Below are 22,617 nucleotides of genomic sequence, written 5' to 3' on the forward strand. Positions count from 1 at the left end.
AGCAGGTAAACAGCTGGTTAAGCCATTTATTCTGTATCTTGTGTAAAATAAGAAGAAAACTATTAGAATCCTCTTTTAAAGAGGGTTTTTTATTTTATTTAATTTTACTTCAATAAATTAATTCTACCCTCTTGGTTTAGTTCTGTTTATTGTAATCACACTAAATGTTCTGCTTTGTGTTCAGGTACCAGAGAAGGAAAGGAATAATTATCCATGAAACATCAGTAGTTGTATATGCTCAGTTACTCACTGGTAATAGATATCAACTAAACCAAAATGGAGAAGTTTATTTGGAGAAGCAGTGGTCTAAACAAGTTCTTCCTTTTGTTTACCAAACAGTTGTCAAGGTAAATATACAAGTTCAGTATCTTCTCTGAATTATTTCAGACTCAGACTATGTTTTAAACTGAGTGTCTGTTTATGTAAACTTTGTAATTATTCTACTGGAATTGAATGATATTTAAGATTACCACTGTTGTCTCTTTCATGTAGGATATCAAAGCCTTTGACTCTAGTTTTTCAAGCATCAAAACTTTGGATGATTTGTTTCCTCCTGGAAGTACAACCTTCATGCTGGGATCTCCTTACTATGGCTGCATGGGAGAAGTTAGTTCCAGTAATTTCATAATTTTTCCCTGTAGATTTTTTCTTTTTGTAAATGTAAAATAATCTAAGATGATGTGTGACAGTAGTGGCCATTTGCTAGCTGAAGTTTTTAATCTAGGGTTCCCTGGTGGTTTAGTCTGAGATAGAGTGGGATCTTCTATTTTCCATGTTCTTCTTGCTTATGTAAGAGGAAAAAGCAGAACTTGAATGCAGGATTATTTTTATTAGTTCTTTGGGACAATACATAAAGTTCCTACTTGTGTTATTTTCAGTCATGAAATCGTTTAGTTTATTGCTGACTGATTGGCTCTATGAGGAAGCAAGGTACAAGTCAAGGCAAGGTGATGAATCCCAAACCATCCCTGTGCCTACTGCACCAAAATTGTTGATGAAATAGAACAAGAGGTGTGTTATCCAAAGACTGCTGGTTTTAAATAGCACTTCTGTAGCACTTGTAACCTATTGTGTTTCTCTCCAAGGTTCACGATTCACATGATGTGATCCCAGAAGGCAGAATCCGGGTAGTTTTTAATATTCCGTGTGAACCCCAGCTTGATACTTTAATACAGAACCAGCATGTGAGTGCTTCTGCTTTTCTAGTAAAAGCTTAAACAATGTATCAAGTAGATTTTGCAATGGTAAATGTCTTTCAGGGATGTTTCCATATAATTCATTTACCATTTGTGTAAAAAATCCTTTAGACATTGCCAATATGTTTTGTTTGTTTGTTTTAAAGAAATATTCTGTGAAATACAATCCTGCATATATTTTGGCCAGCCGTCTTGGAGTAAGTGGATATCTTGTCTCCAGATTTACAGGGAGTATCTTTATTGGAAGAGGATCAAAGAAGAAGTAAGTTTTGTTTATAAATTTTGACTGTAGAGAAGCTTTAAATTCTGCTATAACTCTACAGAATTTTTGCTGTGTTTAAGTGCTTTTTTTAATCAAGTGCACACACTTGTGATTTGAAGCTTTCTTTAAAGTATAGAAGCTTTGAGTATTGAAGCTTTCTTTAAAGTATATATATTGCTGTAAACTAAGTTGATATGCAGTGCTTTTTTTCTATCAGAAGCAAGTTTTAAATTTTTGTTTACTGGACAGTTCTATTTGCTTTCATATTGTAGACTGACATAAAACTTACTTTCCTGGTTAGCTATTTGCAAAATTGAATTAGGAGTTTAAACTGACTTTGCCATACTGAGAATAAAAAAGTGGAATCAGGATCTAATTTCATTGTACTTAGTACTGCTAGTATAAAGGGAGATTAATTTTACTTGTAGCTTCTTTTCAGAACTAGTTAAGACTGCTTAAAATACTTAAGGGGGGGAATTAATGTAGTCCTGTGAATGTCAAAATTGTGGTTCCTCTTTAAAGATATGGTTGATGGATGCCTGAGCATCTTCCTTGTGATCTGATGTGTACATTTCTTCCTGATGGATTGTTCAAGGACATCCTTCTGCACCTTGGGAAATGCCAGGTTGATTGTGGTTGATTAGGTCTCAATTAAGGAAGAAATACAAAATATTTCCTACCCTCCTTTGCAATGAAGTATAGGCACATGGGTGGACAGCTAGCATAGCACAGCTCTTGGTCTGTGACATTTACAGCTGACACAATGTTAACACGTAAACAATACAATGAATTTAATTTTTCTGTGGTTTAAGGCCATGAGTGTATGTTTATGAGGGTTTTTTTAATGTATGTAAACACACACACATATTGTAAGTTAATAACTTTTTCTTATTTCCAGTCCTCATGGTGATCACAAAGCAAATGTGGGGCTAAACTTGAAGTTCAATAAGAAAAATGAAGAAGTTCCTGGCTATACTAAGAAAGTTGGAAATGAATGGATGTATTCTTCTGCAGTAGAACAACTACTTGCTGAGTATTTAGAAAGGTAAATTATTGGATATGAGCTTCATCCAAATTGCCCACCTTTGTATCGATTGTTGGGATTTGTCCTCTGGTCACAGGTCTTCTAAGAACAATGAGTTTGTTTCTTTTATTCCAGTATTCTATTTTGGGATAGAGTAATTGCGTTAGCAGCTTGCCTTTGGAAAATTAGCAGTATGATACTAAATTAAGTAAAAAATAACCCATCTGGGCTTCACAATTTTTGAAGCCTAGCAGCATACTTTATTTTGATGGGGCTTTTTTGTGCTCTATGCTGATGTGAAACTAAAGTTATCTTCCATATATTTGGGGGTTTTTAGGGTGCCTGAACTATTTAATTATGTAGCCAAGAACAGTCAGGAAGATATCTGCTACGAAGATGACATTTGGCCTGGAGAGGATGAGAACGGGTAAGCCATGGTCCTTATCTCTTTTCTACAATAATGAGAATAAAGACTGACAGTTGTGAAATTGGTAATGATCGTGCGGTGGCTGCTGTGTAACTGAAACCTTGCTGTTCCTCCAGCAGCCTAATTGTTCAGTGATGGCTGAAAACATAATTTGAATGCTGTACTTTTCAGTCATGGAGTGCAGGTTTCTGCTAGACTTCAACCTCAAGTCCAGTAAATGAGAAATACAATTTTCAGTGGTTATTTCATAATTTCTTGCTTTTAAAATAGCCTACAGTAAGAATAGCTATGACTAGTCATAATTTTTTTTTAAATAATCAACAATTGTGGTAATTGTCTGAAATCACTTAGAATTTGAAAAATAAATCCTACAGAGTTGGAAGTATTTTGCACATTTTTAGTATACATTTATGTGGGAGAAAAATAGCAACCTTGGTTCCAGACACAAAATGGTAATTTGTAAAAGCTTTAGTTGTTAGACAATGAACCCAATCCATAGGCTTCAGTCAGTAAGTCTACAGGACTCTTACCTTGTGGTACACTGGTGTGGGACTCCTCTTGTAGAGGAATCTCAGATTTTTTTCTCCATTTTACCAGAGTCTTCCCCTGTGAAGTTCTTTCTTCCTGTGTTGTTAGAAACAGCTGGTCACAGAACCAGTAATCACATTTGGACACAGTTTGTTGGTTGGATGCAAACTTAATTTGCTGAATACTTTTAATTAATTTAGTAATTTTTTTATTAAACAAAACTTTATCGTTTTGAAACAGTACTGTATAATTCTGACTCTTCTTAAGTCATACAGATCCTTTAGATTCTATTACTTTATGAATATATATAATCAGTGTGCCTGTATGATAATACTTGACTGATTCAATTAGGGAACATGGTAAAATCCCTGGTTTATGCAGCTAAAAGCTTCTATTCATGCCATTTTTTATTCAGAGCTGAGAAAGTGCAAGAAATTGTTGCCTGGTTAAAAGCACATCCTGTGTCTGCTTTGTCTCGCTCATCTTGTGACTTGCAAATTTTGGATGCAGCCATTGTTGAGAAAATTGAAGAAGAAGTAGAGAAATGCAAGGTACACAGCTTGGTGTCATTGTGAGCAGGGGTGAACCAAAAAGCAATGCTTGTTATTTTTGAAGTTCTTGAATTTAAATAAGACAATTGAAGATTACTTGCCATTCCAAAGAAAAAGGACACAGAATATAGTGTAAAATCTGGATTTGTAATATCCCAGAAATTCAGAAGAGCTCATTATTAATCTTTTTAAGAAATTCACTCTTTTAGGCGTGATTTATCAGTAGTGGGACATACTCTGAGCTATACCTTTTGGTGGTTTTGTAAAGGAACAGTTATCAGTATATATTGAAAAATAGTAAGGTGCTCTTTTTATTTGAAATCCCAGCTGTTCTTCCCTTGCAGTTTCTCATTGGTCTGCACAAAATTAGAAAGTTACTTTCTGCAGACCAAAAGATGAAAAAAGTGGCCAAGGAAATTACTAAAGTAAAAGCTAGGGACAAGGCCATATGAAATAATGGGCTGATGTTTTTTGAAATAACTTGCAAGGACATCTTAGAAAATTGGTGTGAAATCTGGAATTAGACAACTAACAGATTGGTATGAAATCCAACGTGTTTTAAAAACTAGACTTACTCTAAATACTTCATTAAAGTTCTGTACCATTACCTAAAAGAAACTAAAGAATTCTACATGATGTTTTCAGGAATTTTGTTTTATATATTCCAGTGCTTGTTCCTACACTGGTTTGTAAAGACTTTCTGTTCCTTTCCTTTAGCAGAGGAAGAGCAACAAGAAGGTGCGAGTAACTGTGAAACCCCATTTGCTGTACAGAGTAAGTGATGTGAATGGATTGGGGGGCGGTTTAAGATCATATTTATTTTACCTAAGCTTACCAACTTTAGGAAAATAGAATTTTATGACAGTATTGATGAAAGGAAACGTTTTGTTATGCCTTTTAGAAAATAATTTTGGAAACAGCAGTCTGTTTCTGCAAGGAGAGAATTTCTTGTAACTGCAGACTGTCATGTTGGGCACAGACTTTCAGGTTTTTTCTACCTTGTGCCCTTTATGCTTCCGCAGTTCTTACTGGCTCTATCGTGAAGGCAAAATAAAATGTGCTTTCTGCAGTCTCTTTTCCCATGTTTTACTTTTTACTCACTCCTTCACATAAGACCGATTGCTCCTCTTGCCCATGTTACTGATACAGGCAGGTTACATGTGATGTTTTAGTTCTGTCTGAACTGGTCCTCTTCATCAGCCAGTGTACATCACATTTTCAGGCAGAAGCAGTAGTGAGAGTTGCAAGGGGAAAAAAAGAAAGTTTGCTTTGAATCTGGAGAGGAAAGTTTTTTAGTTTTTGGGTGGTTTTTTCCTATGGTTTCTTATCCCCAGAAAGTTTACTTTATAGTGTGTCTCAGATATTGTTAACAATGCACTTTTATTGTAATTCTTATCGTTTTGCATATATTAACATAGTCTTTTGGTTATTGTCAGCCATTAGAACAGCAGAAAGGGGTTGTTCCAGATCGAGATGCAGAGTACAGGCTGTTTGACCGTGTAGTCAATGTCAGAGAGAACTTTTCTGTTCCTGTTGGTCTACGAGGCACCATCATTGGAATTAAAGGAGGTAATATTTTCTTTATGATTATAACTACTAACAGCTCAGCTAGTAATAAGAAAGCAGGATTCAGCATAGTGTTTTACGTAATGGTTGTGAATGCACATATTTCTTGCTATGAAGCATATGCAATTTGAACCTGTTAATAACATATTTACTGTTTTGAATAAAACCTACCTTCTGTTTTAATTTAATGTGTTACACAACTGTTATTTGAAAAAGAAATTACTTTCCCAATGGTCCTTCATATATGAATTAGAAATTACTCTTTGTTTCTTCTTAATATGAAGAAGGCAGATCAGAAAAGGAACAAAATGAAGTTATGGGAAAATATGGGCAAAGTTAAGTTGAGTAGACATAAAACCAAGTATTCGCCTTAATACTTACATCGAACATAAAACTTTATCAAGTATGATTTGTCTTAAACAGTTTTACTTTTAATTTGTATTTTTATTCTGTAATGTTCCATTTCCATTAATTGGCATAGATTTATACCTTGTTTGACAAGATGAACCATAAATCTATTTCAAGAACGATTTATTGAGGCCCCACAGAGTGTTGCAGTTTGAGATCGACTATTACAAATGGTTTTCTTACCTGCCATTTCAGTAGCTGCTTTCTCATTCAGTTTGCATCTAACAGAATCTCAAAGACACTAGAGTGCAGTTTTTTAAAAAATTATTCTTTTCACCATAATTCTTAAATACTGCTATAATTTTGAAGGTGTATTAGTCTATCATTATGCAAGAAGCTAATATTAAAGCTGTTAGTTTCTGACTGCCTGAATGTAGAAGTGGCTTGCATCTCTTTTCTGCCAGTTTCTGACAAGTGTGACACAGTGCTGTAAACTGCAGTTCTGTAAATGCACATGGGTAAGGTGTAATGCATGGTACATTACTGTTGAAACGATATCTTAAAGGGCAGATATATGTGAGACCTTTAGAAGAATTTCCAAATTCCTGTTAATGAAATTATCCAGAAATTATTTGGGGGTCTGATGTTCATTTTTGGTCTTTTCATTATTTATTGTATAAGTAGTATAGGTAGGTATTTACATAATATAGATGGACATAACTATATAAGAAGATGTTGTGCTTTGTTTTCTATAGCTACTAGAGAAACAGATGTGCTCTTTGAAGTTTTATTTGATGAAGAATTCCTTGGAGGCCTCACTATAAGGTTTGTGTGGCGGAGTTCAGAGTTGACTCATGCTATTGGCGTAGATGGCATGGAATTGTTGGCTTTGGTTTGGTTGAGTATTTTTAATGCCTCTTCTTGAAACTTGGTTTCTTGGCAGTGTTGGTCAGTTTTTATTTCTTTTGTGTTTTTTGATTCTCTTTGGGTAGTGATAATTTTTTGTAAAGTGCGTTATATTGTGGAAATGCTCTTTAGGCTTTTTTGGTGTATAAACTTCTGACTTGCAGAAAGGAAATATGAACCAGCAGAATAAAGCACTAGATCTAGATGTCTTTCTAAACAAATATGTAGAAAATAGGTTCTTGCCAGTATATATTCAACATGTAGATTAAAAACCAAGCAGAAGGCATCTGTTCCTCTGAAGGAGGGACTCTGAACTCAAAAGTTGATACTTAGACACTAAATTCTAACCATTAAAAACCTGAACTGTTTTTCCAGAGGTGGAGGTGCTTTTGTTTTTTTAAGTGTGATAACTCTTCTGTATTGAAGTAAACAGCTAAACTTCTAGGTGCTCAGATATACCCAGCAGGCTTCATTTTTACTGTTCTTACCTAAGGTTTTAATGATGGGAGTTAGAGGAAATTCTTCCCTACTACCTGCATTCAGCAGTCACAGCCCTTGCAGATAATACTCAGTGTTCAGAAATGCTGCTTAACTTCGATTTGTAATTCTGCTACTGAACCTGAAACTTCAGTTTTCATTTCTGAAAAATAAAAGAATATTGTTTTCTGGTTCTTTTACAGAAATATTTACTACAGAAATATTTACTACAGAACTGTGCTATAACAATTCACTCATCTTAAAAATTTCTTTAAGCTCGGCACTGAAAGGTACAATATAAACTGAGAGTAGTGCTAATTACTGTTTGACAGCCAGAGGGCAAAGGGGAGCCATGGGTTTCAGGTTGTCTGCAATGCTACTAGATTTCAATATTGCATAGTTTTCAGCTTCTGTTGTTCAAACTTGAGTCATTGTCTTTTGGCAACAATTAAACTGCATGAAACAACTATGGAATTCACTTTTCTCAAGGTGCTCACCTGCCAGAGGTTATCGCCTGCCCTCAAGTGCCTTAATTAACCTGTCTCATGGTAGTCGGTCAGAAATGGGAAATCAAAAGCTGATGGCCATAGTTAAACCTCAGCCTGCAGTGAATAACTACAACTCATATGCATCTGATCTGTCATCTGTATGCTCACAAAAAGTGCATCTGGGAGGCCTCAACCATTCTCCTCGCTCCCTTTTTGTTCCTACTCAAGTAAGATTTTCTCATATTTGTACAAAAATGTTTTTCCCTAGAGTCTGAAATATTGACATGGTTATCTTCATTGGTCCAAACAAAATTTAGTTTTTATGTCAATAGAATTCTTATGCTGGAGAAATTAATTAATTAATCTAATAATGAAAAGGACTAAAATTTCCTTATTGACAGTGGTTTTGCTCTGAGTAACTCCAGTTGCTTTTCTGAAAGATAGATACTTACTTCAGAACAGTGACACCACATTTGGTGTCAACAAATAGTATGTTTGGACAGAGATGCAATTAGTTCCTTAAAGCTTTGATCCAATTAAAGCTTCCTTATTGGCTGTTTGTCCATGCATAGAAAGGGAAGACATGATTTCCGTTTCAGTTTTGCTTCTTAGTTATAATTTACTTTGAAACGACAATAAAGGAGGAAAATTACACGTTTTGAATTGAGTTTCTTGGTGGTTTAATGACACTTTATTTTTTTAATAAGAGTTTTCTTTAAAGAAACTTACCTTAATTAGTAATTTCATGTTGCTGTAGGTGTGTTTGAAAACAATTGTCTCATGTTTTTCAAGTCTATACAAGAAAAAGTACTTTCCAAAAGAAAATGTAAGACAATGAAACACTTCTGATTTTTTTTTCCCTCTCTCAATGATTTAGCAACTGAATGGAAGACAGCATTACAATCTCAGGGCTGAAAATCAGGGCAACTCTAACTCACCCCAGAAAGGATCATTTCTGAGTGGCAATCAGAAAAATAAAGTGAGTGTTTGGATTCATTTAGTATCGGACCCAAATGTCTCTGTTTTGGCCCTCTGTTCAGGGTGGGTGTCATTTTCTCATGATTAATAAATTGCTTTGTTTTAGTACATCAGATGTTTTAGTTCAGATACAGACTGGAGCAGAACTGCTCTCAGTTCTTGAATGAATATGATATCCTGTGTTATCCTTGTTTAGATATTAGATTTTTTTAAGTAGTTTTTTGCATAGCTGGGCTTCAGTTCTGCGGTAACATACCTGTAATGTAATGAAGTAATTGAGCCTTGGGAAGGCCTTACAAAATAAATCATTAATAATACAATCTAAGAATACTCCCAGTATGAAAGCATGCTTTGAAACCATTCTGAACTGTTAACTGAGTTTCATTATACTTAATCATCAAACTAACCTCATTTCACTTTAGTAGTGATTCTTGGTAAAAATTGTAACTGCAGTCCACTTCTACAGCTTGTTCCATAATTAATTACCTGCAACTTGTACTAGTGTCAATATGAAAGTATTTGTCATCTGAGGACTATTAAACTTGAACCTTACATTTTCCAGAATGTCTTGGTATATACTTAGCTGTTCAAAAGTTGAATTTATCGCTGCTGAGTTTGTCTGGGGTCTTGTTTTTTTTTTATTTTATCAGGCACAGAGTAAGCAAGATGATGAATTCTGCAGCATATGGCAGTCATTGCAGAGTTCTGGGAAGTCTCATCACATTCAACAAAACATGCATGAGAAGGTTTGTATAGAAACTTTTAACAGATCTCTGCATTCAAAATATAAGGTACTTAATTTCATACATTGGTTCATTGTATCAGAAAACTTCATGTTACAAATAAACCGTCTGGTGAAAGTGGTGTTACATGGAGTATGCATAGCTCTGGAAAGGGGTAATCATAGGGCACTACTATGTAAATAACAGAGACCCAGTTTTCTGGTTAAGCTTTGATGTTTGAAACCCTAGGGTGCAGTTCTACCTCAGGAAATCAAGCTGGGAACTGGCCATCAGTTTTATAAGCCAGGCTTCAATGACGGCAGCTTTAAATGTCAGCAAAGAAAACAGGAGCCTTATAAAAAATGTAAGTACTATAATTAGAAACTTTGTTTAGGGGAACTACTTGCTTTATCTACCTTCATTGAAATGTCTGAAGAACTTTTTGGTTTTTTGTAGTTACTGACAGGAAATAATTTATTATAGTTTTATAAACACTACATTGCACTTGTTATTGTCAAATAATGTCCCTGGTGTGTATATTAGATTGTTCCACACGTAATCCTAAACCTTTTAGGTAAGTTGTTCAGTGTTCTGTTGACTTGCCACCATGTAATATAAAAACCAAACAAAAAACCATGCTTGTCTTTGAAATTCTGCTTGTGATCATATCTGTAGAATAGAAAATCAGATATATTATTGGATATACTTTGTTTTATTTTATCCTAGAAGAAAAGCGTACATCAAATGACCTATGAAGTAAAAATTAAACATTTGATAAAACCATTCATATTAATGCAACTCTGTGTATTTATATGGAGTTACTAATTGTTTTGAGTCTTGACTGTTACTGTTTTCAAGAGTATTTCAAAAGAATGCATTCTTTTGTAGTTAAAGAAGATTCCAAAACTACAAGAGGTGAAAGTCAGCCACATAATAAAATGTCAAACCAACAGGTAATTTTGTCTCTACTGAGTTAATCTATTCTCCTCATTTTACACTGACGTGACTTACTTTACAGATTTGTCTTTAACTGGCATCTTAGTTGATTCTTCTAGTCAGCAAATCTATTTTGGAGATTTTTTTTCATTAGAGGTTTATAGACAGAATACGAGAGAGAGTGCATAAAATGTATGATGATACCAAACAACTTTACTATATCTCTTAGATTCTAAAAGCTATGCTGTAATGCGAAAACAAAAATGCTCGGTGTTCAATAAGCTGAAATTCTCTAAGAATATTAGCTTGTAAAAGCTCTTTGCTTTTCTGATATGTTTGTGTTATAATGAGTAATAGAGTATTCAATAGTAATGGTTGCAATTTATTTCAGAATTTCGCAGGTGTGAATAAGTACAATGTCAAACTTTTGAAGAGGAATGGAAGTCCCAACACGCCTTTAATTCAGAAGGCTGCAGTTGACGGTCCCTGCACAGGTGGAAGGGTAGGATCTAAGGAGTTGATTGTCTTGTGCTCTTTGAGTAACTTCAGTTTCCAGTCCATTTTGTTCAATTGTTCCTGGTTGCTTGTGTACAAATTCATGTTTAAAAAATACAACAAACCTGTGTAACTTTTAATTGTTCTGTAAATAATTTCTATCAATTTTAATATGCAGAACTTGATGCAGGCTCTGGATATCTGTTCACACTCTGAACAGACATGCCTGTGACCTGCCCAACGTAAGAGAGAAACAATCCGAATGAGAATAAAATTAACCTCAAATTGATACCCCTTCCTCTTGCAGCTGCTTATAAATACACTTAGTTGATGTACCTTTTTTCTTCTTTAATTTAAGAAGGACAATGAACTGGAAAGGCTTCTAGCTTCTTTGAAAATTTCCAAAGAAAATGAAGTGCAGACTTATTCCAAGGAAGCAGGAGCTACAAATGAGGAACATCTGTCACCACAGTCATTCGCTATGGTCTGTATACTGCAGGAATCATTACATTGCAGTTCAGCATCTGCTGTCTTAGCATCAATGTTTCTATTTAAAGAATCTCTATGAAATCTCATACTGCTTTTTAAAATGCATTAATGATTTTTTAATTAGCTATTCTCAAAGAAAATTAGCAAACACCTTTGTTTATGCTAAAATGCTGTTACCTTTGCTTTGATAAAATGTAACTGATTGGAAAGTAAGAAGTCAGATTCTGTTACCAATTATGATAATCAGTGTTAAGAAAGTCATGTTGTCTGGATGCCAGCATGTTCCTGAGTAGTTTATTTTATTTTTAAAGAAAGGAACACAGATGCTCAAAGAGATTTTGAAGATAGATGGCTCAGATCTACAAACAAAGAATGAAGTGAAATCACAAGTTAATGATGTTCCTGCTCCCTCTAGTAGACAGGATTGCCATGGAGCTGCTGTGCAATACAGACCAACAAAAAAAATGGGTATGTGTAACCATCAGCTCATAATTCAGAGCTTCACCTTGCAGTGACAGGATACTGTTTATCAAAATATAGTAATAACATTTCCATCTTTTTTTAGTTCTACTTCTGTATTTGGGTCTAAAACTCTCTTCAGCTATAGAGTTTTTTTTTTAACAATATGAAAATACTAGGAAAAAATCAAATAAGCCTTTTTTTCTTTTCTTTTTTTTTCATCCTTTTAGTGAAGGAAACAATTGTGATACAGCTTTTTTTTTTTCCCCTTTTTGTCAGCTGCATATATGAACAAGCATAGCCCTGGAGGCCCCCAGAACACACCAGCAATAGAAACTGGAGGTCACCCTTTCACTTGTCCACAGCCTGCACTGTCTACTGTCTCTGAGCTTTCTCGTATTTGCTCTCTTCTTGGAATGTCACAACCAGATTTCTCTTTCTTAAAAACACCACAGGTAAAATGTTTTTTCTGCAAAAGTACAAGTTCTCAACTTTGTTTCAACTGTTCTATATTAAATATTTGGACTGACTGCTGAAATCTGTCTGAAAATAAACCTTAGCTCCCTTTGTTGCCTTTTTTAAAACAAACAAATCTCTGTTTCTGTCTCACTGTTTGTTAGCAATACAAATTCCCTCAAAAATATTCTCTTTTTTTTCTAGACCATGACAGTTTGCCACATAAAGCTGTCAAATGGTTTATTGGTTCACGGACCGCAGTGTCATTCCGAAGCTGAAGCAAAGGAGAAAGCTGCGTTTTTTGCTTTACAGCGCTTGGTGAGGATGTGAAAAATCTCTTCGAATCTTTGTCTCTGTGCACTGCATCTGTTGGTAAGCCTCTGTTTCCTTCTTCATAGGGTTCTATAGGAGTAAACTTTGCTTCGCCTCCACCTCCAGCAGTGTTTCCAAATTACCAACCACTAGGAGTTCCCGTACCACCTGGATCAATTCCTCCAGTATTTGCACAGCCCCCTGGTAGGTGTTTGACTAGTACACATTTCATATAATATCACAATATCCTCTAATTATGGTGTTTCTTTATATGTAAATGAATGCTTTCCAGAAGCTCCATTTTTTGGTCTTCATGTGTCTATTTTATGTCTGAACAGTTTTGAAAACAGTTCATGATCCTCTTTGCATCAATGTGCAGATTAATTCAGTATGAAGGATCGTGCCTATTAATGATTACTTTTCCTCAAGAATGTATTGATCTATTCAGTCTTAGGTGCTTTTTTCCATTTTTTTCCCCTTCAAAACAACAGTAATTATTTGAAAGCAGTTAATCCCAGTCCAGAATTTGCCACCTTGATTTTTTACACGGATTTTCCCCCCATGCCATATAGTTAATGTTTCTGCATGCAATACTGTTTTTATCCATCTATTACCAACTTTCACTGAAGTGCTACATCACAGTCCTCTTGTACACTGCCAAACGTGAGCGTGGTAAGTAACCCTCCAAAAATTGCTAAAAGTTCCGGTGTTGTTTTGTATTCTGGCTCCCAGTTGTTTTCTATTTTACTGAAGTTCCCGTCACAGCTAGGAATTAAGGAGTCAGCACCGTTGTAGCATCCTAGAAACTCATACAGCAGCTGCTACATCTCTTTTCTGTGGGGTTTCTGTGTTGTTGCTGTATTCCAAAATGATGGCCTAAACTTGCAGCTTTCTGCTAATACAGTTGGCTGAGCTGAGGATGTGAAGATCCCACATTATGTGCACTCTGGAATGCAGATACCATGACTTGAGTGCTCTTAATTGTGCATCTAGATGTAGTTCTGTTTATCTGGGGGCTTTTGATAATAAATAAATACTTAGATATTTTGAAGTAAATATAAAGCATTTCAGGCTTTGCTGGAAAGATAAGCAACATGCAGACAGCTGTAGTTGGAGTAGTCCTGAGGTCTTGGCAAGTTGGGATTTTTTTTTGTTTGGTTTTTTTTTTTTTTTTTTGGTTATTTGTTTGGGGGTTTTTTTTTTTGTTTGTTTGGTTTTTTTTTTAATGAAAGAGAGCTAAAAGTTTCTTATTTTCACAGCTAATATGATGCCTCCATCATCTCACATGTTTGGTCCAGTGTCCTGGAGTACTCCAGTACCAAAGCATTATTATCCTGGCTCCTATCCAGGAAATGTGTCTCTTGCAGGAACTATACCAGTTGGTTCTCACAACCAGTTTATACCTCTGCAGGTAAGAGCAGCAGGTTTGTCTCAGTATTGTATTTTTGTAAAAAAATGTGGCTGCAAGATGAATACAACAATGCCCCCATTGTGAAGTAGTATTTAGTATTAGAAAATTGTTGTTAAGATATGTATGCATGTTTTCTGAAAGTGGAATATTTGCAGTTTTTTGAGAATGCATTCTGTTAAATAATATTTATTTAATTTAAAGGTAACTAAAAAAAGGGCTGCTAGCAAGAAAAACTTTGAACTCAAGGAGTTTCAGAGTTCCCCTCAAGCTGCACCACTAAAGAATGAACAGCCAGTGTCTTCTGACCACATTCAGCAAGATAGTTCTTCAGCTCCTTTAAAATCTCCTCAAGCTGCTCAGTCCACTGTTTCATTTCAAGACAATGTGGCTACTCCAAGTGTTCCTCATAACAAATCAACACCAAACACTTCCAGCAAGCGAAAGCCAAGAAAACTGGCTGTCAATTTTGGCGCACCAAAATCTTCAGAATAAATCTGGTAGCTAGGTGTATTTTATCTTTAACTCTTTCCCCACTGTTATGTTCTATCATTTAAAAAAATCAGAAATCTCTATTAAAAAGACCAGCCACTTTAAGTATAATATAGAAGGAAATACATTTTATTTGCTATGGTTTTCAGGTTGTCATTAAAACCATAAAAATTATGTTAAAAATTTGTTTTATTTTCACTTAAATTAGCAAAAGCCAGGAAATACTGACTTAGGGTTGCCATGCCATCCCTTGTGCCTAGGTTTTTAAACAGTGGCTTACAGACAATATCGGGTAAGCAGCAATAACAGTGGCAACCTTAACTCAGGTTGGATGTGCTTTTTGGGAGGGATGTGGAACAGTAATAAGTTGGGCATCTAACAGTGTTTAGCATGACATTTTGTACTCTAGCTTGATTTTAAATAGTGTAATAAGACAGAAAGTAAAAATTATTTAAATGCAGCTTTTTATATTGGCACTCCGGGTCCTTCTGAGTGAATCAGTGTAACTGCAAGCTGACTACAAAGAAACTGCCCAATCCAGTCTAAGTAGGAACTGCTGGGTTTTGCACCAGAGGGCAACAGCTTTACAGCTTTCAGAACATAGGTGTTGTGTGTCTGGTATTGGAGTGGCAAAACCTGGTTGCTCTTGCACAATGTGTTCCAGGAGATGAATTTATAGGATGTATTGAATAAAAAAATATATATTTGCAAAGTAGAGATCCCTTTGGTAAAGTACATTTAACTTTGTTTTAATCTACCAATTTAATTGTTTTCTGATGATAAAATAACAAAGTTATCTAAAACAGATGTGCATAGCCTCCTAAATGCTTGTGATAGCCTGATTTTTTTTCTAAACTATAAAAATGGCCAGACAAAAAGACAACCCATTTTGCTGGGTGGCTGTCAGTTATGTTTACTTAGAGTCCATTTCTTCCTCTAATAGTCTGTGCCCTGAACCCTTCTCTATAGTAGGTTTTTCTTTGTTACTAATGACTTTTAATATTTATTTTTTTAGTTTTGTGAGAGAATTTCTGTGTTGCAAATTTAAATTATCAGGAAGTGTTGCTATTGGTTTCATAAGAATATTCAGACAAAAAGCTGACTTGAATTTTTGGACAGAACTATGGGATTCTTTGCTCATATAGGAAAAAAAGAAGGCTCAGAGGTCCTTGTATTCTTTTTTAACCCACATGTACCAATCTTATGGACATTACTATAAAATCTTCAGTCTAAGAAAAAATTTGAAACCTCTGTTGGTGCTGCTTACTGGCATAGATTAAATTTCATTTTTCATCTGTTCTAGAAAAAGAAGTATTTTTTCTCTAAGGCCCAGAAACCAGAAATAAAGCAAGCTTGAGTGATTTATTTTGTTGCTTCTGAACAGGTTTCATTCTGGGTCTGCAAGTCTTTAATTTGGTTTTTTGCCTCCATTTCTTGGTGTAGTATGAAGTTTCACATTATTACTGTGTTACAGTGTTTTTTAATTTTCATTTCTCCAAAACAGTTGTTGGCTCAGCAGTATTTGTAGAATAGCAGCAAGCCCTATAAAAAAGATAACAGAGGTAAAAACAAGATTAACAAATTTTATTTTACTTAGTATCACAAAACTTGTGTAATAGTCTACATATCGTCTGAAACTGCATTGATTTTGTTGTTGTCTTAATAGTCATCTAGTCTCAAGAGGTGCAAAGCCATATTCTGTGAAGGGAAAGTTGTATTTTTTGGGGTTCTTTTCTCTTGAGCAACATGAGACTGATATGATGCTGCCATGCCAATATTTTAGAAGTGGTTATGTGACATTTAATTGGCCCACTGTATCTGTCTGAATGATCTGATTGTAAGAGAAAATACCTATTTGAAAATTTCCGTGACAGAGATGAGGCTATGTTAGACTCTCACATCACAGAATTTGGATGTGTCTGTACAGCCAATTTATGCAGATTTTTGAGAAACAAAGTTATGGAGGATGCTATACTCTTATGTACCAGTGAACACAGCAATTTTTATTAATTATTCTACTTCAGACTAAGATTTCTGCTCCCTCTTCAAGTGGAATTGCTATGTGTTGTATATTTAGGTGGTTAAACCCTTTATACTGTAACTGCTGCATATTGTATTAGTCCCTGATTTTTAGTTTTTCTGTTTTATGAAAGTGACTGCCTGGTGCCCAGTTAATTACAGTTTTACATGCCCTGGTAGATGTGACATCTGCATTGATCATTGCCATGTCCCCTTTGATTTCATTATTATATTTTAACAAGGTCATAATGTTTAGCTCATACAGATATAAATTTAGGCATTTCTTTTTCTCATAGATATAAAGTATTTTCTAAGCACTGGAGTTTTTCATTAGATCTTATACAGAGCAGTATTTTACTAAAAATCCAAAAGGGAAGACTTTTATGTGCGCATTTTTGTAGTTTCTGATTTTTTTAAAATAACTTTTCATTGTTTATCTGCCAAGTGAAATGTTTTAAATTTGCATATGAATGGATACAGAATGTATTTTTTGTGCTGTTTAGTGTTAAGTGTGCATTTGCAGATTTTTAGCATGTAGTTGCACAAAGACTGTGCAAAGATATTTTGGAATATGAATATATGCCACACTGAAGGAAAAACATTCATAAAACTTAAATGCTATATAGAACTCTAATGCAATAGAGTAATTTTATAAACTGTCTGTGTCTGCTTGAATTAAATATTGAAACAAGAAACATTACATATTTTCACTGTTTTATTTCCAAATACTACGTGGGAACTTGTGTATGCTCCAGCCCAGACGTTTACAATATTAATCAAATCTCATGAAACTCAGTTTCTGTGATTCTCAGAAGCAGGACCTCCCCTCATGACTGTTTCTTTATGGCTTTCAACTGTAATTTCAACTGTGATCAAAATACAAAGTTTTTTTCAAAAGGCTGTTGGTCACCTTGCAATTAAAAGCATTTAACATGATACTGATCTCCCAGAAATTTTTTGGCCTTGTCACCGATTAGATTAAAAAAACCCAACCCCATAGAAAAGTCATTAAGATTATTTTCCAGTAAGCTCAGTCCTAGTGATTGTTAACAAGGTGGAGAACCAGCTGGTGGCTGAGAAGCAGAATATTCATGTCTTTCTTACACATTTTTGTGTAAATTAGCTTGTTTAAAGCAACCAGCATAGAGATTGGACTACACTCGTAGCATGACCAGCTGCTGCAACTTTATCTAAGTGTGTATGCAACTTGGTGTTTCTGTATAGAACAATTCTGGTTGGTGTAAACACTCAGCTCATATTGCTCAACTTAAAGACACCAAGATAAAATCTTGCATTTCATAAACTGTCTTCAAATGATTAGTCAATGAAGTCTTAACTGCTGTTACCGTGCATGGTGAGTTCTGCCATCTCAATATATGGCACTAAAGAAAACTCAAGCAACTTAAATGAAGGGATTACTTGAAAATATTATCAGTTATTGCAGAGTAAATCTTGCATGAATGCTTCCATTCAAAAATTAGAGGACTTCTGTTCAATTTAATTGATTTGATCTGAACTACTATATAGATGACCCCTGAGAGTGAGGAATCTCAAAGAAGTAATTGTTACTTAAAATAAGGATGTTTTCTAATTCTGTTTGCAATGTGATCTCCTTATGTATTCCATAATCAGCCTTCCTTACTACTGAGAGACAGTTATGTTCTTCTCTTTCTGTATCTGGAAAGGGGACACAGTGACATCAAGGGCATAAGGGCAGTCTGAATACACACTCTTGGCCAAAAGAATTCAAATTCAGGTGCATGAGGACCCTTGAATATTGAGACTGTAACTGATAAATGTTTTGAAGAACCTGATATCATGAGGTAAGTGGCTGTTCTTTATTAAAAGAATCCATGGTTCCAACAACAATTTCTTATTGCTGTCAATTTTTGAGTGGGTGTTTACTCTTATTTTTCTATAATTTACAAATTTGCTGTTTTATTTTGCTTTGAAATACAGATCAAAGGAATGGTCACAATGCCATCAAGTGCATATAGTAAACCTGGTTCCTATTATTTGAAAGGACAGAAAAAGCATTTTTCATTAAAACTTTTTTTTCTGGTAAAACTTGGTTGATAAAATGTCACTGCATTGGCAGTGATTTATGAAAGTTGATTATCACACTTAGTCCTGTAGTTTATGTAATTGTAGTTATTTTTAATGGCTAGGTCTTACTGAAACAATAGTTCTTAAGTGCTTTTTCATCCCTTTAGATTCTAGTATATCCATTCTCTTGTTCTAATTAAGCCTTATTGATGGCCCTTTTTGCCTTTTTAATAATTTTTCATTAATTTCTAAACTTGAAATAAATGTTCTTTTAAAGAGGTATTCAGCCCTGAATTTTCTAGTTACAGAGGACCATCATATATATGTACACACACAAACACACACACATATATATATATATACAGGAACTCAATCACTCATTTTCTTAAAATTATTCATAGTTATGTCATTTTCACTCCACACAATCATTTCTTAAGAGACATCCAGAGGATGATGGACACTTAGCTTGGTAATACACATTGCTCTTCTCCAAATGCAGATATTCCTTAGGATCAGTAAAAATAATGGGCAAATAATGAAACATTAACAAAGTAAGTACACCAGTTTTCACTTCACTTGCTTTGATAGATAAATTCTTGGCTTACAACTTAACTGTCCTAAAGTCCACCTCATTTCCTGTCAGAGTTTACTTGTGATGCAGAGCTGGCTGAAAGGAAGGACCACTTGTGCCTGAGGCACAGTGCAAAACCTCATGCATGTGGGCACAGATTTGATGTGCAATCCTCTAGTGATAATCCTGGATTAACCAGTCTCTTATTACTTGCTCCCTCTGGGTCGTGCCAAACTGTGTTGCCACATTATGAATCTTATCAAGGAATTAATCAGATTGGCACTCTCCTGTGTGTTATTTTTCATAATAGCTCATCATGGAACTCCCGAGAACAGCTGGGTTGGTACAGTTTGTAGTGTGAGGGTGGGATAATTTAGCAAGAATGGAACTCCTTAAGAAACATCCCATGACTGCCTAAAGCTCAAATTATCCACAAATCTAACATGATTCATCAAGTGATGTCATTGCATGTGGTTCTGTCTGTTGACTTCGAGAAGAGTAGTAACTTCTGCAGGAGTACAGGAGGAAGTGGTGAGAAACAGTCATATGGTAAATTATTGCAACAACATTTGCATGAAGATGATCATTTTTATTTTGGTCCGTCTGTTACGTTTTTAGGTGAATCTTAATGAATGATGGATGTGGGCTGCACCAGCCAATGGAGCAACAGAAATTAGTGGGCTCTTTCTTGTTCATGTGCAAACTGACAAAGGGCCCCACATCAATGCTTTCATAATGTTAAACCTTGTTAAAAAGGTAGAGCTAAATAAGTGGGTAAAATGGTAACTGACAGTTTGAGGAGGCAGTAGGAAGATAGATGCTCCTTGAGAAAAAAAATCAGCTGCGGAAGAGAAGATAAAACCCCCATGTATTATAAATTTTGGGTCTTGCTCTTCAAGATTTCAGTATCTGGAATCCTGTTAGCAGTGCCAGTGGCAAGTTTGATTCATATTGGAAGACTTAGGTGAATGAAGATGCTCCAACACAACAGAAATGCACCTGAGAATACTCTATTAAAAAAACCAAAACTAGTTAACTATTCAAAATACAGTTAATTAGGAAATATTATTTAATACTCTGGCCCTAGAAAATAGCAAGACAGTGTCAAGATAATGTTTTCTTTCTGGGAGTTAGGTCTGCTGGGTCTGTGGCAGTTCCATCTCTCAAAGTCTCTTGCACCATCCTATGAAGTCTGTTTCTTGCTGACTGAAACATTCAGAGTATGATGACACTGCTTATAAATATTCAATTATATTCAGTATAAATCATGGTAGAGGTTTTTCTGTCCCTGCTAGCAGTGTAGGATCTGCTTGACCCTGATGTTCTGCCATTTGATTGGTTTTACTTAATCACTCTTTCCTTTGCTACAGCATTGTGCAGGTCCCTGGAGTGCCTCCACTCCTTCATTTGGTTTGATAACCCAGTAAAATATAAGACCAGCCACGCTTTTCAGAGAGCAAAGAAGCTGAGGATTTCAGCAGAGAAGATGCAGAAGCACGGGACATGGCTGCTGAGGTACTTGGTATGTGACCCCAGGTGTGCCAGCTCCCTCTCTGAGCAGTGACATGGTGCCCATGCTCTCACCCAAACAGAAGGACTCGGGGTGCTGGTAGGGGTTATGCACGCTGATTGCCAGGAAAGTGTCCATACATTTTCACTTCAAATTGAATGTTTCTTGCCTGTGCTAAAATGAACCTGGGCTTTTGTGCATATTGACAATAAGATTTTGGATAGACAAAGAGTGCCTGTGTGGGAATGAGATTATTTATGACAGACCAATATAAACTAACAACAGATAAGTCATGTATGGACACGCTCTGCACATATCAAAGCACATTGTGTCTTTTACTGCATTACTTTTATGACTTTACAAACAGAACAATATTAAGAAATTTGTATTTCATAAGCCTCTCATAAATTAAGCAATTTTAATACATGCTGTCTATGACTAAGATTATGTATGCATTGACACTTTGCAAGTTGGTTCAGGTTGTCTTTTTCCACACATCTAAGTTCTTTGTTAACATATTAAACAGAATTTAAGATCTGCAAGAAATCGACTTTACATGGCCACTTCCATGCAATCAAAAGGGTATGTGTTTGTTGCATTAGGAACTTGTGAAAGAAAAAAGTAACCTGTATCCATTTTCTTTTTAAAGTTTTGCTTAATCTTGCAGTGAGGCAGGCCCTGCTTGTATTGATACTGTGAAAACACAAAGGATATCTAGATGCCTTTTTTTCTTAGAGCTTCTTAATTTTTTAATGTTTGGAGAGGTTTTAGCCTTTTGTACCAGTTACACATGTTGAATCTTATTGAGGGAGCTTTCATCAGAAGTTTTAAGTAATTATTATTATTATGCTGTTAGTTTTGATAAATTAGTTTGAAGGAAAGCACTCTTCATTAGAATCTGAAGTACTGGTACCTCTCTGACAATTGGTTCCTCTCTGACATTCATCTATTAGCTGTATGTCAAGAGACAGTCAAAGATAATAAAAAGTCAAAGAGATTGTGATTTTGTAGTGTTGTTCCTTAGGGAGGAGAGGTAAAGCACTTGTTTCTTGGCTTTCTCTTTCATGTGCCTTCACTTCCTCGCGATCTGTACCTTTGTCCCAGTGACCTCTGCGACTGTTCATGTGAGGTGACAAGCCTCTTAATGTGGCTTTCACTGTCAGTAGTATTCCTGGTTTAAAGATCCAGTAACGCCAGACTTATCTCACATAATACTGTTCATACTGCAGCTTTTTTCTAAGAGGGGCCAAACCAGAGGTGCAAGGAGGAAATATTTTTTTTTGTTTTTCTGCTCTAATTAAATTAGTTTAAACTAATTGACTAACTCTTCTGATTACATTTGGGTTAAAACGAAATTCTACTGGTATTAGTTTGGGGTTGAGCATTCTGAATTTTATTGGTTTACTGTTAATATTTCTGGTTGTTTCTGTTTAAAAATTACCACCCCATCTAAGGGCAATACGGGAACATTTCTGTCACTAACTCTATTTCAGCAGTAATTTTAGATGCCGTTCCCTCTGTAAAGCAAACTGATGGCACCAGTGAATTGCTGCAGCTCATGACTGTGTAACTGTGTTTAATTTGTTCATTGATACTCAGTGCCTTCAGTGACAAATCCCAGGAGGAAAAATACCTCGTTTAGTGTGAGGAGAAGTTGGGGTCAGACACTGATCACGGGGGATCAGCATCGCACCGTGGGCATCTCTCCCCGCGGCACTCGGGGCTGAATTCAGCCTTTTAGAAAAAGGTGTTTAACTGAAAGCCTTTTTTTTTACGTGCGTGTGGTAGATTATGTAGACACTGCACAACCGAAACGCGAGGCTTCGCTTTCATGTTCTTGCTGTGTCCGTGAGATCCCGGGGCCGAGGGCCCGGCCCCCTGCCCGGTGAGGGCGCGGCGGGCGGGGCCGCACCGCCCGCGCTGCTCCCAGGCCGCGGCCTGCCCCGGCCCG

The 22,617-nt window shown here is 35.7% G+C and overlaps 1 protein-coding gene across 16 annotated transcripts in view; it reads left to right on the forward strand.

Moving 5' to 3' along the window:
• Positions 1 to 18,362, forward strand: part of XRN1 (5'-3' exoribonuclease 1) — a 36,473-nt gene extending 18,111 nt beyond the window's left edge. For 3 of the 16 annotated variants that reach the window (XM_041475648.1, XM_041475655.1, XM_041475657.1), the window contains 23 exons: positions 185 to 347; positions 493 to 606; positions 1,086 to 1,184; positions 1,343 to 1,458; positions 2,357 to 2,503; positions 2,820 to 2,909; positions 3,853 to 3,988; positions 4,706 to 4,762; positions 5,425 to 5,557; positions 6,658 to 6,727; positions 7,775 to 8,000; positions 8,651 to 8,752; positions 9,402 to 9,497; positions 9,723 to 9,837; positions 10,362 to 10,426; positions 10,801 to 10,911; positions 11,263 to 11,388; positions 11,705 to 11,861; positions 12,132 to 12,307; positions 12,513 to 12,626; positions 12,707 to 12,824; positions 13,880 to 14,031; positions 14,233 to 17,234. In XM_041475648.1, the coding sequence (XP_041331582.1) occupies positions 185 to 347; positions 493 to 606; positions 1,086 to 1,184; positions 1,343 to 1,458; positions 2,357 to 2,503; positions 2,820 to 2,909; positions 3,853 to 3,988; positions 4,706 to 4,762; positions 5,425 to 5,557; positions 6,658 to 6,727; positions 7,775 to 8,000; positions 8,651 to 8,752; positions 9,402 to 9,497; positions 9,723 to 9,837; positions 10,362 to 10,426; positions 10,801 to 10,911; positions 11,263 to 11,388; positions 11,705 to 11,861; positions 12,132 to 12,307; positions 12,513 to 12,626; positions 12,707 to 12,824; positions 13,880 to 14,031; positions 14,233 to 14,523 (2,974 nt within the window). In that variant the 3' untranslated portion in view covers positions 14,524 to 17,234. Of the gene's footprint in view, positions 1 to 184; positions 348 to 492; positions 617 to 1,085; positions 1,185 to 1,342; positions 1,459 to 2,356; positions 2,504 to 2,819; positions 2,910 to 3,852; positions 3,989 to 4,705; positions 4,763 to 5,424; positions 5,558 to 6,657; positions 6,728 to 7,503; positions 7,576 to 7,774; positions 8,001 to 8,650; positions 8,815 to 9,401; positions 9,498 to 9,722; positions 9,838 to 10,361; positions 10,427 to 10,800; positions 10,912 to 11,262; positions 11,389 to 11,704; positions 11,862 to 12,131; positions 12,308 to 12,512; positions 12,681 to 12,706; positions 12,825 to 13,879; positions 14,032 to 14,232; positions 17,235 to 18,194 lie in introns of those variants that run through there. The other 13 variants (XM_041475649.1, XM_041475650.1, XM_041475654.1 and 10 more) reach the window with 13 other exon arrangements.
• Positions 18,363 to 22,617: the final 4,255 nt, after the last annotated feature.

This window comes from Pyrgilauda ruficollis, unplaced genomic scaffold (assembly GCF_017590135.1).
Source record: "Pyrgilauda ruficollis isolate IOZ18807 unplaced genomic scaffold, ASM1759013v1 scaffold36, whole genome shotgun sequence".
Classification (NCBI taxonomy): Eukaryota; Metazoa; Chordata; class Aves; order Passeriformes; family Passeridae; genus Pyrgilauda; species Pyrgilauda ruficollis.